The sequence below is a fragment of the Bactrocera latifrons genome, unplaced genomic scaffold (assembly GCF_001853355.1).
Source record: "Bactrocera latifrons isolate USDA-ARS-PBARC rearing strain unplaced genomic scaffold, ASM185335v1 scaffold_323, whole genome shotgun sequence".
NCBI lineage: Eukaryota > Metazoa > Arthropoda > Insecta > Diptera > Tephritidae > Bactrocera > Bactrocera latifrons.
In genome coordinates, this window is record NW_017536886.1 from 224429 (window position 1) to 236708 (window position 12280).

Sequence of the window (12280 nt, forward strand, 5' to 3'; positions counted from 1 at the left end):
TCAAGAAGAAGAAGAAGAACACATCACTCATTCATTTGCACACATTTATTTTAAATAATATAGTGCAAAAATATGAATTGCAAACAAATGAATTATAAACTCAAATAATCAGTGTTACCATACTAAAATATTTTACAAACTAAAACAAAAAACAAATATATAAAGAAATATTATACCTTAAATACCGGAAACATAATCGTTGATAAGCAATAAAAAATATATAAAAAATTTAAGCGGCCTGAAGGCCGCCAATGTAAAAATGACTTATACGGGAGAAAAGAAATGTATAAACCCGGTGTTGGATCGAATTCTGCCGTTACAACAACAACGATCAGGGTTATTTTTTTATAGGTTGTTGATTCTCATATTTGGGGTATAATCTGTTCACTTTATTTCATTTAGTTATTTTACAGATGATGTCGATAAGGTAACACTGATTATTTGACAGTTTGTAATTCATTTGTTATTCTTAAGTAATCATAATTCAACAATAATTTAAATGTATATTTAAAGCTATTTTTGCACTATATAACATAAAATAAATGTGCTCAAATGAATTAGTGAAGTGCTAGTGGATATAAAAGTAAAAATATATAAGTGCAAAATTATTTTTATATATCGAAAATAAGAAATAAAAATATTACAAATTTTCAACTTTAAACGCGAATATCTCGAAAACTATAAGCTTCCTGCGATCCTTGATCAGGATAATCTCTTCTATCCGACCATATCCTTTTTATTCTTGAGATCCGGGGACGATGTACTAAATTCTTCCCACCATCTTGAACGCACCCATTATTTGAAAGAAGAAATGAATTTGAAATCTTGTAGCATCCTTTTACATTTTAACTGACTAATTACATAGCCATCCATTTGGTTGACTCTATAATAATGAAATCGGTTAATGGAATCGAAGTTATTTGTGCGCCAGTAAACAGCTATATCCGATCTCATTTCTATTGTTGTTGTTGTAACGGCAGAATTCTGCCGAGTTGACAGTCCTTGTCCGGATAAAAATCCGGTTCCGTTCCGGTTTTCGTAGACCCGACTGTCGTGGGAACGGCCGATCTCATTTCTCATAAAGGGTGATTAATTTCGAGATTACTACTTTGTAAAGAAAAAACAGAATCTTCCAATTTATTGGGGAATGTTTATTATCACTCCAAAGAACATTATTTGGCATTTATATTTTGAAGATTATCTCTTTCAAATGTTTGCCGCTGTTACGTCACTACAAAACATGAAATTATCTGCTCCCCGAAGTGTTTTCTCAATAAATTCATTGATTGATGCGATATATGGGAAGTGGCGCCGTCTTGTTGAAAGTAAATGTCGCCAAGATCTTGGGCCAAGTTGACAGTCCTTGGCCGGATAAAAATCCGGGTCCGTTCCGGTATTGTTGACCCGACTGTCGTGGGAACGGCGATAGAGGTCGCCATTGACGGTTGCGTTCTCAGCGACATCAGTTTTAAAGAAATATGAACCGATTATTTCACCGGCCTACAATCAACACCAAACTGTTTTTTTATCTAATGAAATTGAATCTAATGCCTAAACTTATTTTGTTTACATACCTATTGAGCTAGAAATGGGCCTCATCACTGAACAAAATTTTGCTCGAAAACATCGGAAGTGATGTCACTTGAGAAGGTCGATAGTCTTCAGTTCTTGGAAAAATGAAAAACGCGAACGGCGCTTAACACATTCGCGTAAATTGCGGGAATTCCCGTCATTCATGTTTCCTTCAATAAAACAATTGCGGGAATTCCCGCGCTATTTGAATAGGACTTTTCAACCGTCAAAAATGGGTCACTTCTTATCACTGCACATGTTTAGTGTTGGTAAAGTCTTGAACTACCATCCCTGACAGGCCAACCGCAATTCAATCAAATTTAATTTGGGGAATCCCCATTCAAAGTTAACGTACCAGTCATTTGTTGTTTTTGAGGGGAAGTTTCAATAAAACGAAATGCGGGAAATCCCGACAAAAGTGCATAGGAAATTCATGTGGTTGAAACTAATTTATTCTCTGATCCTCTCTCCCAAATGCGAAAGTTTACTTTTTCTTGCAAAACTAAAATAAATAAAATTTTTACCTAAGTTGTACATGGTATTTTGTAATAAAATATGGCTAATAAAATATTGCAAAATGATACAGATATTTGCGAAGTGGAGTGTGACGATATTTGGCGTGAAACAACAAAACTAATACCACTTTTCCCTTTTGCTGCTACTTGGGGAGTTCAGGATGAATTTGATAGCGAAACATCCCCGCTAATGATATTTGAAAAATTTTTTGACAATGACTTCATGGAGTTATTACTTTCTTCCACCAATGCTTATGGGATTCACTTGGAAGATAATGACCCTAAGCCTTCAACGCGAAAGCGGCCTACGGTGCAGTTTACTGCAATAACAAAATATGAAATGCTTCAATTTTTAGGCATGTGCCTATTACAAGGCCAAAACCGAAAACCGTCGATAAGGAAAATGTTTTCGAAGGATATCTTTTAAAACCAACCAATATTTGGTGCTGTAATGTCTGGAAGACGTTTTCAGCAAATTCTAAGATGCTTCAGCTGTCATATGCCTGATCAACAAAAATATCAAGATACAAAACTGGAAAAAATAATGCCGATTCTCGGTTTTGAAAAACTTTGAAAAGGCGTATGAACCATATACAGTCTTGTCTTTAGATGAATCTTTTTTGCTTTTCAGAGGAAGATTATCCTTTAGACAATACAACAAGGGAAAGCGAGCTCGATATAGTATAAAGTTTTACGAACTTACCACAAAGGATGGGTATATTTTAAATGTAAAAAGTATATGCTGGAAAAGATATTGGTGAAGAGATCACAGGATCCAAAACAAAAGCTGTAGTTTTAAAATTTATGGCTCCATACCTCAATCGTGGTCATCATTTGTATATGGATAATTATTATAACAGCGTTGATTTGTCCAATACGCTACTGCAATATAAAACCCATTCTACTGGCACTTAACGTTCCAATCGTAAGCCGAGCCCTAAATGTATAATCTGTAAGAAACTGAAAAGAGGCGAGTATATTTGGCGAAGAACAGGAAATGTGGAAAGACAAACGTGACGTTCTGTCTATAACTACGGCACATCACCCACGTCTAATCGAAATTACTAATAGAAGAGGCCAAAAGAAGATGAAACCAATAGACGGTGCTGCTTATAACGATAACATGGCAGGAATTGATCGGGCCGACCAATTATTGTCGTATTATTCAAGTCCCAGAAAAACAATTAGATGGTACAAAAAGGTTTTATTTCACATACTGGACACGTCTGTATGGAACTAATTTTTCATATACAAACAGTTTCATCCGAACTGCTACTTTCTAGATTTTCGTGAAGAACTTATAGTAATTGTTCAATCTACAAGCCAATGTTACTGAAGGCAAGGATTTTGTAAATCTCGTAACATCTCGCGGTCGCCCTCCAAAAGCGCAAAGTGCGACTTGTCCAATAGATGTATGATAGTACCCATCACTTCCCGGAGAAAATTCCCTTCCCTTTCGGACATAACAATCAAGGAAAAAACAAAAGTTACCAAAAGAGATGTAAGGTGTGTTCAAAAAACGGAGTCTGGAAGGAGACAAGCTTTCAATGCAAGAACTGTCCTGACGAGCCAGCGCTATGCTCCGCCGAATGCTTTGAAATATATCATACCAGAAAATAATATTTGTATTTAATAATAAGTTGAAAAAATAAAAATATTTAAGTAAAAATAAAGAATTAATTTAAGGAATTCCCGCAATTTCTTCCGCACATATGAAAATGGTCTTGAAAAATTAAATGCGGGAATTCCGGTAATGGCAGGAATTCCCGCTCTTCAATTTTGTATGGAAAAATTAAGTGATTATCTGGCAGCCACCCGCTAAATTCAAATGAACGCGAACGTGTTAATTGTCTCTCCACGGTCTTGGTATAAACTTTCAACTACGGCTGCTATATTTTCATCAGTGTATGTATATCGTGCTCAATTCGAATATTATACATTAACGAGTGATGTGTGATAGTACGCTCAGTAGGCCAATTATGGAAACTATAAGTTGAGCAAAGCATTTTCGTAATAAAATGGAACGATTTGTAAACGTTTCAGGTGTAAGTCTTTCCATGAAGAAATGTCAACTAATACTGAACAAAATTACAACCGCGCTTACTGCCAAAGCACAAAGCAGCAAAATAATCCTCAAGCCACTAGGCTTTAGTGTAATACGAACCTTCAGTCGTATCGAAATTTAATATTATAAGATCTACCGTTCCCACGACAGTCGGGTTTAAGGAACGGGAACGGGACTTATATCCGGTTAAGGACCTTCAACTCGGCACATGCCTAGTAATTACATCAGGAATGTTTTCTGCCGTTACAACAACAAAATTATAGGAACTTGATGGCTGTTGTGGAACACCTATACATTGAGGCCTGGGCATGACATTATCCCAGGCTATCAGGGTTGCGAAGTTTTTAAATATCCAATGGGATTAAAATTTATATTTTCTATTTCAATTCATCATTCTGAATATTACATTTTTAGTTTTTATTTTAAAAAATATTACATTTTTATTTAAAAATTAACACTTTAACTTCCGATGATTAAACAGAGACACCTTGAATTAAAAATTAATAGTAAAAATTATCAATTAATCGGAAGAATAATGAAGGCTATGCCTCTGCGTGAGCTCTAGTTCAAAATGGTAGAACACGAAGTACAGAAACGCGAATAAGTGTAAATTATAATTTTTTTCTTTAATTCTTAATTAACGAGGTTATCAATAAGAGCGCTACAAAAGTTTTTTTTATAATAAAACTTAACAAAATAATGAAATTATTTATTCTTATAAAGGACTTTCGATGCTATTATGTATAGAGATCGAATTTTTTTAACATGGCTTGCAGAAGTCTAAACTCTGAATCCAATTTTGATACGTTACTACTGCGTTTCACGATCGATATTCGTACGAAGTGTTGGCATAGACCAAAGACTTGACATAGCCCCTAAATTAAAATAGTCTAACGACATCAACTCGCACGACCGAGGCGCCAATTGACTGGGCCATTTCGTAAGATAACACGCTCATTAAACTTGGTTTTGAACGATTGTGACATTCACCGTGAGGCTTGTGGCGGCGTTGTGTTAGAACCCAACATTGGCCAAGTCCATATCAGGGCCAAAAATATCAGGTTATAACAGAGCATCACAACTTGAGAACGACGTGTGAGAAACTGATATTTGTCTTCCAATTGATGCGATAGCGGTAGCAATATTCTCGACACTACGGGCACTTCTTGTCTCACTGGCACGGGAACATTTTTAGTGTACCTGTGAATTAAAATTTTTCCACTAGACGCTCGTTTGTTGTTTTGCCAGGACGATTATGACGACCATAAATTGGACGTAGCGCTCTTAAAGTTGAAACCACTCACCCCGATTTTCAGTAGTAAATTTTAAAAATTTCGAATCGTTATCGTAAATCTTTCCTTGATGAAATGGCAAACCTCACTGAGAGGAAATGTCAAAAGAGAAAAAAAAAATATAAACCAAACAATTTTATATACAAGTAGAAAAGAAAACGAATTTAGGAAGTAGCAGTTTACAATCTTACCTGGTCGGAAGTTTCTTAAATTCTCTCCCAAGTGAAAGATAATTCAAAATAGAAATAAAAGTACGCTATTATGTATATATACAGACCAGCGAGCGTGTATTAAAATCAGGCAATTGCTGTAGATCATTTGCGAATTTAGGAGTGTGAATACATTGAATATCTTATTTTATTTATAATTTTCCAAAATCGATGCAAATAATAAAAAATAATAGATTTTGTTTTTAAATAATGCTTTTCGATTGTAAAATATTCTTTAATTTTATTATATATATTTATAATTGTAATTATTGAATTCTTACAAATTACACGAAAGGTTTTCAAAGATGTAAACTCAGGGCTGTGTTCTACGCCAATAGTCATCCACAATTCAAATTCCCACGCAAGTGTACTAACTGCTCTAACGCTGCTTCTAATAATATTTATCTAATTATTTAATGAATAAGAACTTTTGAGGCTTACTTAGTCGTAAATTGATAGCAGGGAAACACGCCTAATCGAATACTTTCACACACCTGTTTTGGGATATTCGATAGGATATGTGCGTCGTTTTGCTTATTAAAAAGATCTTTAATACTTAAAATTACTTGTTATATAAACAGCACACTTTCATGGCCGTTTACCGCTTGCCAGCTGAAGTCGTTTGCATGGGTTTTCTSCAAATGCGTTTCTGAACAGTTTCTGCATGGAACCACACCAGGACGACCACTTAATTGTAGACGTTTGGGAAAAACGATCAATACTGCTGTGAACAAATATTCTCGAAATATTAAATTTTTTTAGAAGTTCATACATTTTACTTGACTTTTGCACACTTATGTAAAGTAATCATCGCAATACGATTATTTTAAGTTCCCCACTACATTAGTAATAATCGAAAGAAAGCATTTTCTCTCCGGCTCCCATAAAGCTTTCTCATATCATCTCGGAGGTAAAATTTAATGCTTCTGGCGTATTTAGTTTTTGATTCATCGCACTTTTAGTAATTTTAACTATACCGTTATATGAGGAATGAGGATTGTTCTCCGATTTCATCCATTTCCACTCTGTCGGYAGAAGTTCTTATAAGATTTGTGCAAATTTGGTTGTTTTAGCTGTAGTGGTTGTGGAGGATGAAATTGTATGTTAACCTCGCCTATTCTCCATATAGCGGTACTGTTAAAAACTACTAGAAGCGTGATCACATGAGAGTTAAAATTACATATCTCGGAACCTGCTCGACCGATTTCAACCAAATTCTTACCGGCATCATTTTTGAAGAAACGTGGACTGATGATTCCACCGGCCACAAACTACATCAAATCGTTGTTTTTCTGAATGAAATGGCAGCACTTGAATATTTTCAGGTTGCTGTTCGTCCCATCATCAAAATTGGGAATGTCGATCGGCTTCAGTTCTTGCACAATTTTTTTTTGTTCGCTCTCAATTGAAGATCTCGAATGCGCCAAATCGTTCCATGTCTACGCTCTTCGTGTACACTTTCAGCTACGAGTGCTATATTTCCTTCACTACGAGCTGGACGTGGTCTATTCGATAGAATATTATTTAATAGGGGATGTTCGAGTCTCAATCACTGCGGCAGTATTGCAAGGCATCATTTTCGACGCAAAAATGTTCCAATATAAGTATAAGCTGAGTATCTGCAGAAAAACAACACTGTCCCAATATTGTCGCAGTTATTTGCTTGCTCGAACGTCCCCATAATGAACGCTGGGTCTCAAGAAGGGTGATGGGGTTGAGAATAGTACGCTCAGTAGGCCGATTATATTGATCATAAATTTAACGAAGCGCGCGGAGCACATACTTTACAGAAGGTATATTTTCGTAATAAAGTTGAACGATTTGTAAACTTTGTTTAGGCGTAAGACTTTCCATAATGAAATGCCAAACAATACTGAACAAAAATAACATGTCAGCTTGACACAACTCACGCGAAATTTGTCAAAAAAAGGCTGTTGAAAAAGTACCCCTACTTGGATCACCCGTTGTTATGGCTGTGTGCCAAAAATGGGTGAAATTCGGTCCGTATACCCAATACAAAGTTTCCAAACTTCCGGGAGTCTTTAAACCGCGCGCATCAGCCAATAAGTGAGTTACTATATCTCAATGAAAATAAAACAGCGCGTTTAGCTTGTGTCTATAATGGATAAAATTGGGGAAAAATTTACCTAATCTTAATATAACTAATATTAAGTTTTTCGAACACCCGGCTGACTTTACTCCATATGATTGGCGATTGTATGTGAGGTACCTTAATGGTACCTGGAAACATTTTATTACTATACGGCACGTTAATACTACATATGTATATACTTATACTACTTATACAGGGGTGTTGTGGAATCTGATTGTTGTCGGCATCAGATTTGTACCGATAAAAAAAAGTAGTAGGTGTCRTGAATTCAGATATTATTGGTTTGATGTTCGAAACAGATTCTGTATCGGTTTTGGGTGGGCAAGAAGATAGCCGCTGACAGATTTGAAATGTATGTTAAGAAATCAARTTATTTTATTGTATCGAATTAATTTATCTTTAGTTCTATAGGGGAAAACATAAGAATAAAACACGAAATGCTTTAATAATTGAGTTTTTGAAAAAAAAAAATTGTTTAATTAAAGAAGATTTAAAAAACATAATTTAACACCCAAATGCATTTTTATTCATTCGGTAAGTGTTATCTCTTAAAATCTTCCTTTAAATCGAGACTCATTAAAAACTTTAAACACTATTGCTTCGAAATAAATACATTTGCAAGTTTTGCCACATTAGTAAACAGCTGATTCGAATATTGGTTTCGCGTATGCCGAAAATCCAAATAGATTCTGTGATACCAWTGAAAATCAGGATTCGTTTGCAATTCTGACAGCTAATCAATTCTGTCTTGAATTCTAAAGTCCCAGAGTCATTCSTTGGTATTCTCTTTCTTTAAACCTTATTCACTTCAGATAATCGCGCTCGTTTCTATATCGCTCTCAATTATTACATTGGCAAAAAACGACTGTTATATGTCGTTCTATATTCGTTTCAAAATGGGGAATACGAATTAATTTTCGATAAATGTCGAGACACCYACAGAAATATCAAATAGCCATTGTTATTTCGTTTTAAACGACAACGGGAATAGGGCGCAGTAATTTTAAAGATTTAATTTTTTCCCCATGTTGAATACGAAATATATATTGTGTGTCTGAATTTATATTSCTAAACCGCACTAAATAAATACTTACAAATGAAGTTTGAGGAATAAATTTGAAAAGAAACTACGAACATACACTCTGTAGTCTTTGTAYTTATTTATATAAACGAGTAACGTTTATATTTCCAGAAATGATATTGGAGCWCGTAGTCTACCTCACAATGAAGACAAAACCAAATTATTGATGCACAGATGGCGTTATCCAAGTCTTTCCATTCATGGAATAGAAGGTGCCTTTTATGAGCATGGCGCAAAAACTGTCATACCAGCTAAAGTCATAGGAAAATTCTCTATACGTTTAGTTCCGAATCAAGATCCAGAACATATCACTGAGTGCGTTACCAAATATTTAAATGAGAAATGGCAGGAACGAGGATCTCCAAACAAAATGAAGGTAATTATTTTATACCCAAATAATTTGTATATATTCTCATTAATATTTATAATCCTCTTAAAAGGTCAACCTTGTAAGTAGTGGCAAACCTTGGASTGAAGATCCTAACCATCCTCATTATGAGGCAGCCAAAAGTGCAATCAAACATGTATACAAAACGGAGCCTGATATGACACGAGAAGGTGGGTCTATACCTGTGACACTAACACTTCAAGAGGCCACTGGCAAACGCGTTATATTAGTCCCTGTAGGCGCTTGTGATGATGGGGCCCATTCACAAAATGAAAAAATAGATATTTACAACTATATAGAAGGAGTAAGTAGAATTTCCATGTTTCTATATATGTTTAATTCGGATTACTTTTAGACTAAACTTCTCGGAGCTTACCTTTACGAAGTTGGAAAACTGGAATAAATCTAAAAAATCAATGCATCTAATGAAACACAAACATCACAAAATTTAACAATTATCCAGTATACATATGTATATATATATATCAGCATTAACACTTTAATAAAAAAAAAAAATACTTTTTTAGCAGACAAATATAACTAATCCGTCCATGTATCTCCATATTTATTTTTGTGACTAGAATCGGCTCCAAAAGTCGTTTTAATGGCTTCATTCTCCCGAATAACTATTGGTGCATTTTCGGGCAGAGGCCGGGAAAATGTGTCGTGCTTTTTCTCATATTCTTCCCGATTTTTTTTTCGTAACTCTTCTTAACTTATGCTTTGTTTAGCTTTGATAGGCAATTGCGTTTCGTAGAAAGGTGTATCTAAATATATACAAAGTTAATAATTAATCATACAATATATAACAAATAACAACTTACTATCTAATGAGGGGCGATAAATGTCGTCAAGGCCAGTAATTGAAGGACGGTTTTCCAAATCTAAATTGAGGGCACTAGCACGAGGGAGTTCTTGGATTTGTTCGTCACTTGTTCCAGTTGAATTAAATGGTGATAATGTTAGTCCTATACCAATACCTTGATCTGGATTAAGCCTACTAATAACGCTTCCATCACGTTGACGTTGGCTTAACAGTTCTCCCAGTTTTGAATTAGGTAACCGCATTAGCTTTTCCGCGCACTTTTGCTGGTAACTAAATTTTCCTACGAAATATCCTATTATCACACCCACGACTACTTTGGGCACCGCGCCATATTTAAAATTTGGCTGAAATATTTAATTTTTAAACATGAAAACTGTTGTAAATTATATTTGATTTTTAAACCAATTATTTTATTAATACGAGGATTTAGATTTAATTACGTTCAAGTCGAGGGTACAGAAGCCCTAATGAAAGGACCTGTATGTATGGTGTGGTCACTTCTTTATAATATCCATAGAGCACACTAATATTATATTATAAATGTGAATGTAGATTTGTTTGGTACGCTTTTATCCCGGGACCTATTTTTAGTCGTAATGTGGCCCATCACAAATGCGCTATTCGCACAAAGTCTTGTCCTGGTATATTAATTTATTTTTGATTTTTATACTGGAAAGTTAAACTATAAAATGAAATTTAAAATCGCGTTATATGCGAAGCAGGCGTGGCTGTAACCCGATTTCCCCCATTTTTATAAATGTCAGAGGAATGTCACGTACCAAATTTTTTTGGAATTGGTCGGGCAGGTCTCGGGACATGTGATTCCTCCCAAAAGTAAGCGGTGCAACGCCCAACATCCAATTTTGACCCCTGTCCCATTAAAGGTCATACCATTTTGAGGGGTAAAGATTTATTGTCTCTGGYGTTTTTAGTTATTGATATTATTAGAAGGCAGGGACACACCCACTTAAAAAAAATATTGTCCACATATGCAACTTGCAACTGCGATCCCCTGTGCCGATTTAGAGTTTTATACCTTAACTTAGTACTTAGTTATAACACTTTTTATGTTTTTGGATAATGTCGTTTTGTGGGCAAGGGACGCGCATACCAAGTTTAATCAGTAGAATTTCAACTATTCTCGTAATCCTGTTTGTTGTTGTTGTTTTAACGGTTATCAGTCCCCGTTGGGATGMTGAGGGTTATCAGTGTTGTCGTCGATGTCATCTAACAGGAGGCCCAGGAAACGTGCTGTTTCGACGGGGTCGGACCAAAGGGAATGGGTGGGGTTAGTTAGGCATGCAAAGAGGTGGTCAGTGTCATGCGGAGACTCGTTGCATGGAGGACATACTTTGGGTATGTCAGGGTCTATTCTGGATAAGTAGGAGTTTAACCTGCTACAATATCCAGAACGAAGTTGCGCAAGGGTCACTCGCGTTTCTCGCGGCAACTCGASCTCTTCGTCTGCTATGGGTGGTGATTTGACTCCAAGTACGCCATTCACGGGGTGGGAGTCGGTGAATGTATTGATGGTTCCACTGTGAATTGCGGTCAGTGCCTGTCGGAAGTCTGTTGCGTCCGAGGTCCTGTCGGCGTATTGTTCGATGTCGTCGACGTGATCAAGGTATGACCTCTTGATGCTCCAAGGAGGCGGTTCCGCTCCAAGCAGTTCCTGCTAGGATGTTTTCGTAGAAATCATCCTTGCAGTCATCATTATGCTCCTTAACTGGGAGCATAAGCGTCTCACTATGTAGATGTTGGATGGGAGACATCAAGACGCATCCCGTCGTGGTCCGGAGTACTGTATTCTGGCAGGCGACCATATGGGTGCTGCATAGTTAAGGTGAGGCCAGCCGTAAAAGTTAAACAGTAGCGGGGAGAGGACACCACCCTGCGGAACCCTCTGTTTAATTCTTCTCAGTTTAGATGTTGCACCTCAAAATAATACGGATGACTGACGACCGTTCAGATAGTTCATGGTCCACCTCTTGAGCCCTGGAGGAAGCGTGGTTTTCTCAATGTCCTGCAGTAGCGTTGTGTGGTTGATCGTGTCAAAAGCTTTTGACAGATCCAACGCTACGAGGATCGTTCACTCACAGGGTGGTTTCTGGTTGAGGCCACGAACTATCTGAGCGTTCATGACGCTAAGTGCTGTGGTGGTACTGTGCATTTTACGGAGTCCAAGCTGGTGGCTGGCTAGGTTCAGGTGGTGAGTGAAG

At 36.4% G+C, this 12280-nt stretch overlaps 2 protein-coding genes across 2 annotated transcripts in view; one reads left to right on the forward strand and one right to left on the reverse strand.

Annotated features, from left to right (window-relative positions):
- LOC108971106 (cytosolic non-specific dipeptidase-like) overlaps positions 1-9666 on the forward strand; it is a 15010-nt gene extending 5344 nt beyond the window's left edge. The window contains exons 2-4 of the mRNA XM_018936945.1: positions 8959-9223; positions 9288-9539; positions 9591-9666. Of these exons, the coding sequence (XP_018792490.1) occupies positions 8959-9223; positions 9288-9539; positions 9591-9638 (565 nt within the window). The 3' untranslated portion in view covers positions 9639-9666. The remainder of the gene's footprint in view (positions 1-8958; positions 9224-9287; positions 9540-9590) is intronic.
- A 16-nt stretch (positions 9667-9682) lies between these two features.
- Positions 9683-10411, reverse strand: LOC108971100 (OCIA domain-containing protein 1-like; the record flags this gene model as incomplete). Its single annotated transcript, XM_018936931.1, has 2 exons — positions 9683-10002; positions 10060-10411. Coding segments are annotated over 2 exons (408 nt in total), but the record flags the coding sequence as incomplete, so codon positions are not given.
- Between the last annotated feature and the right edge of the window lie 1869 nt (positions 10412-12280).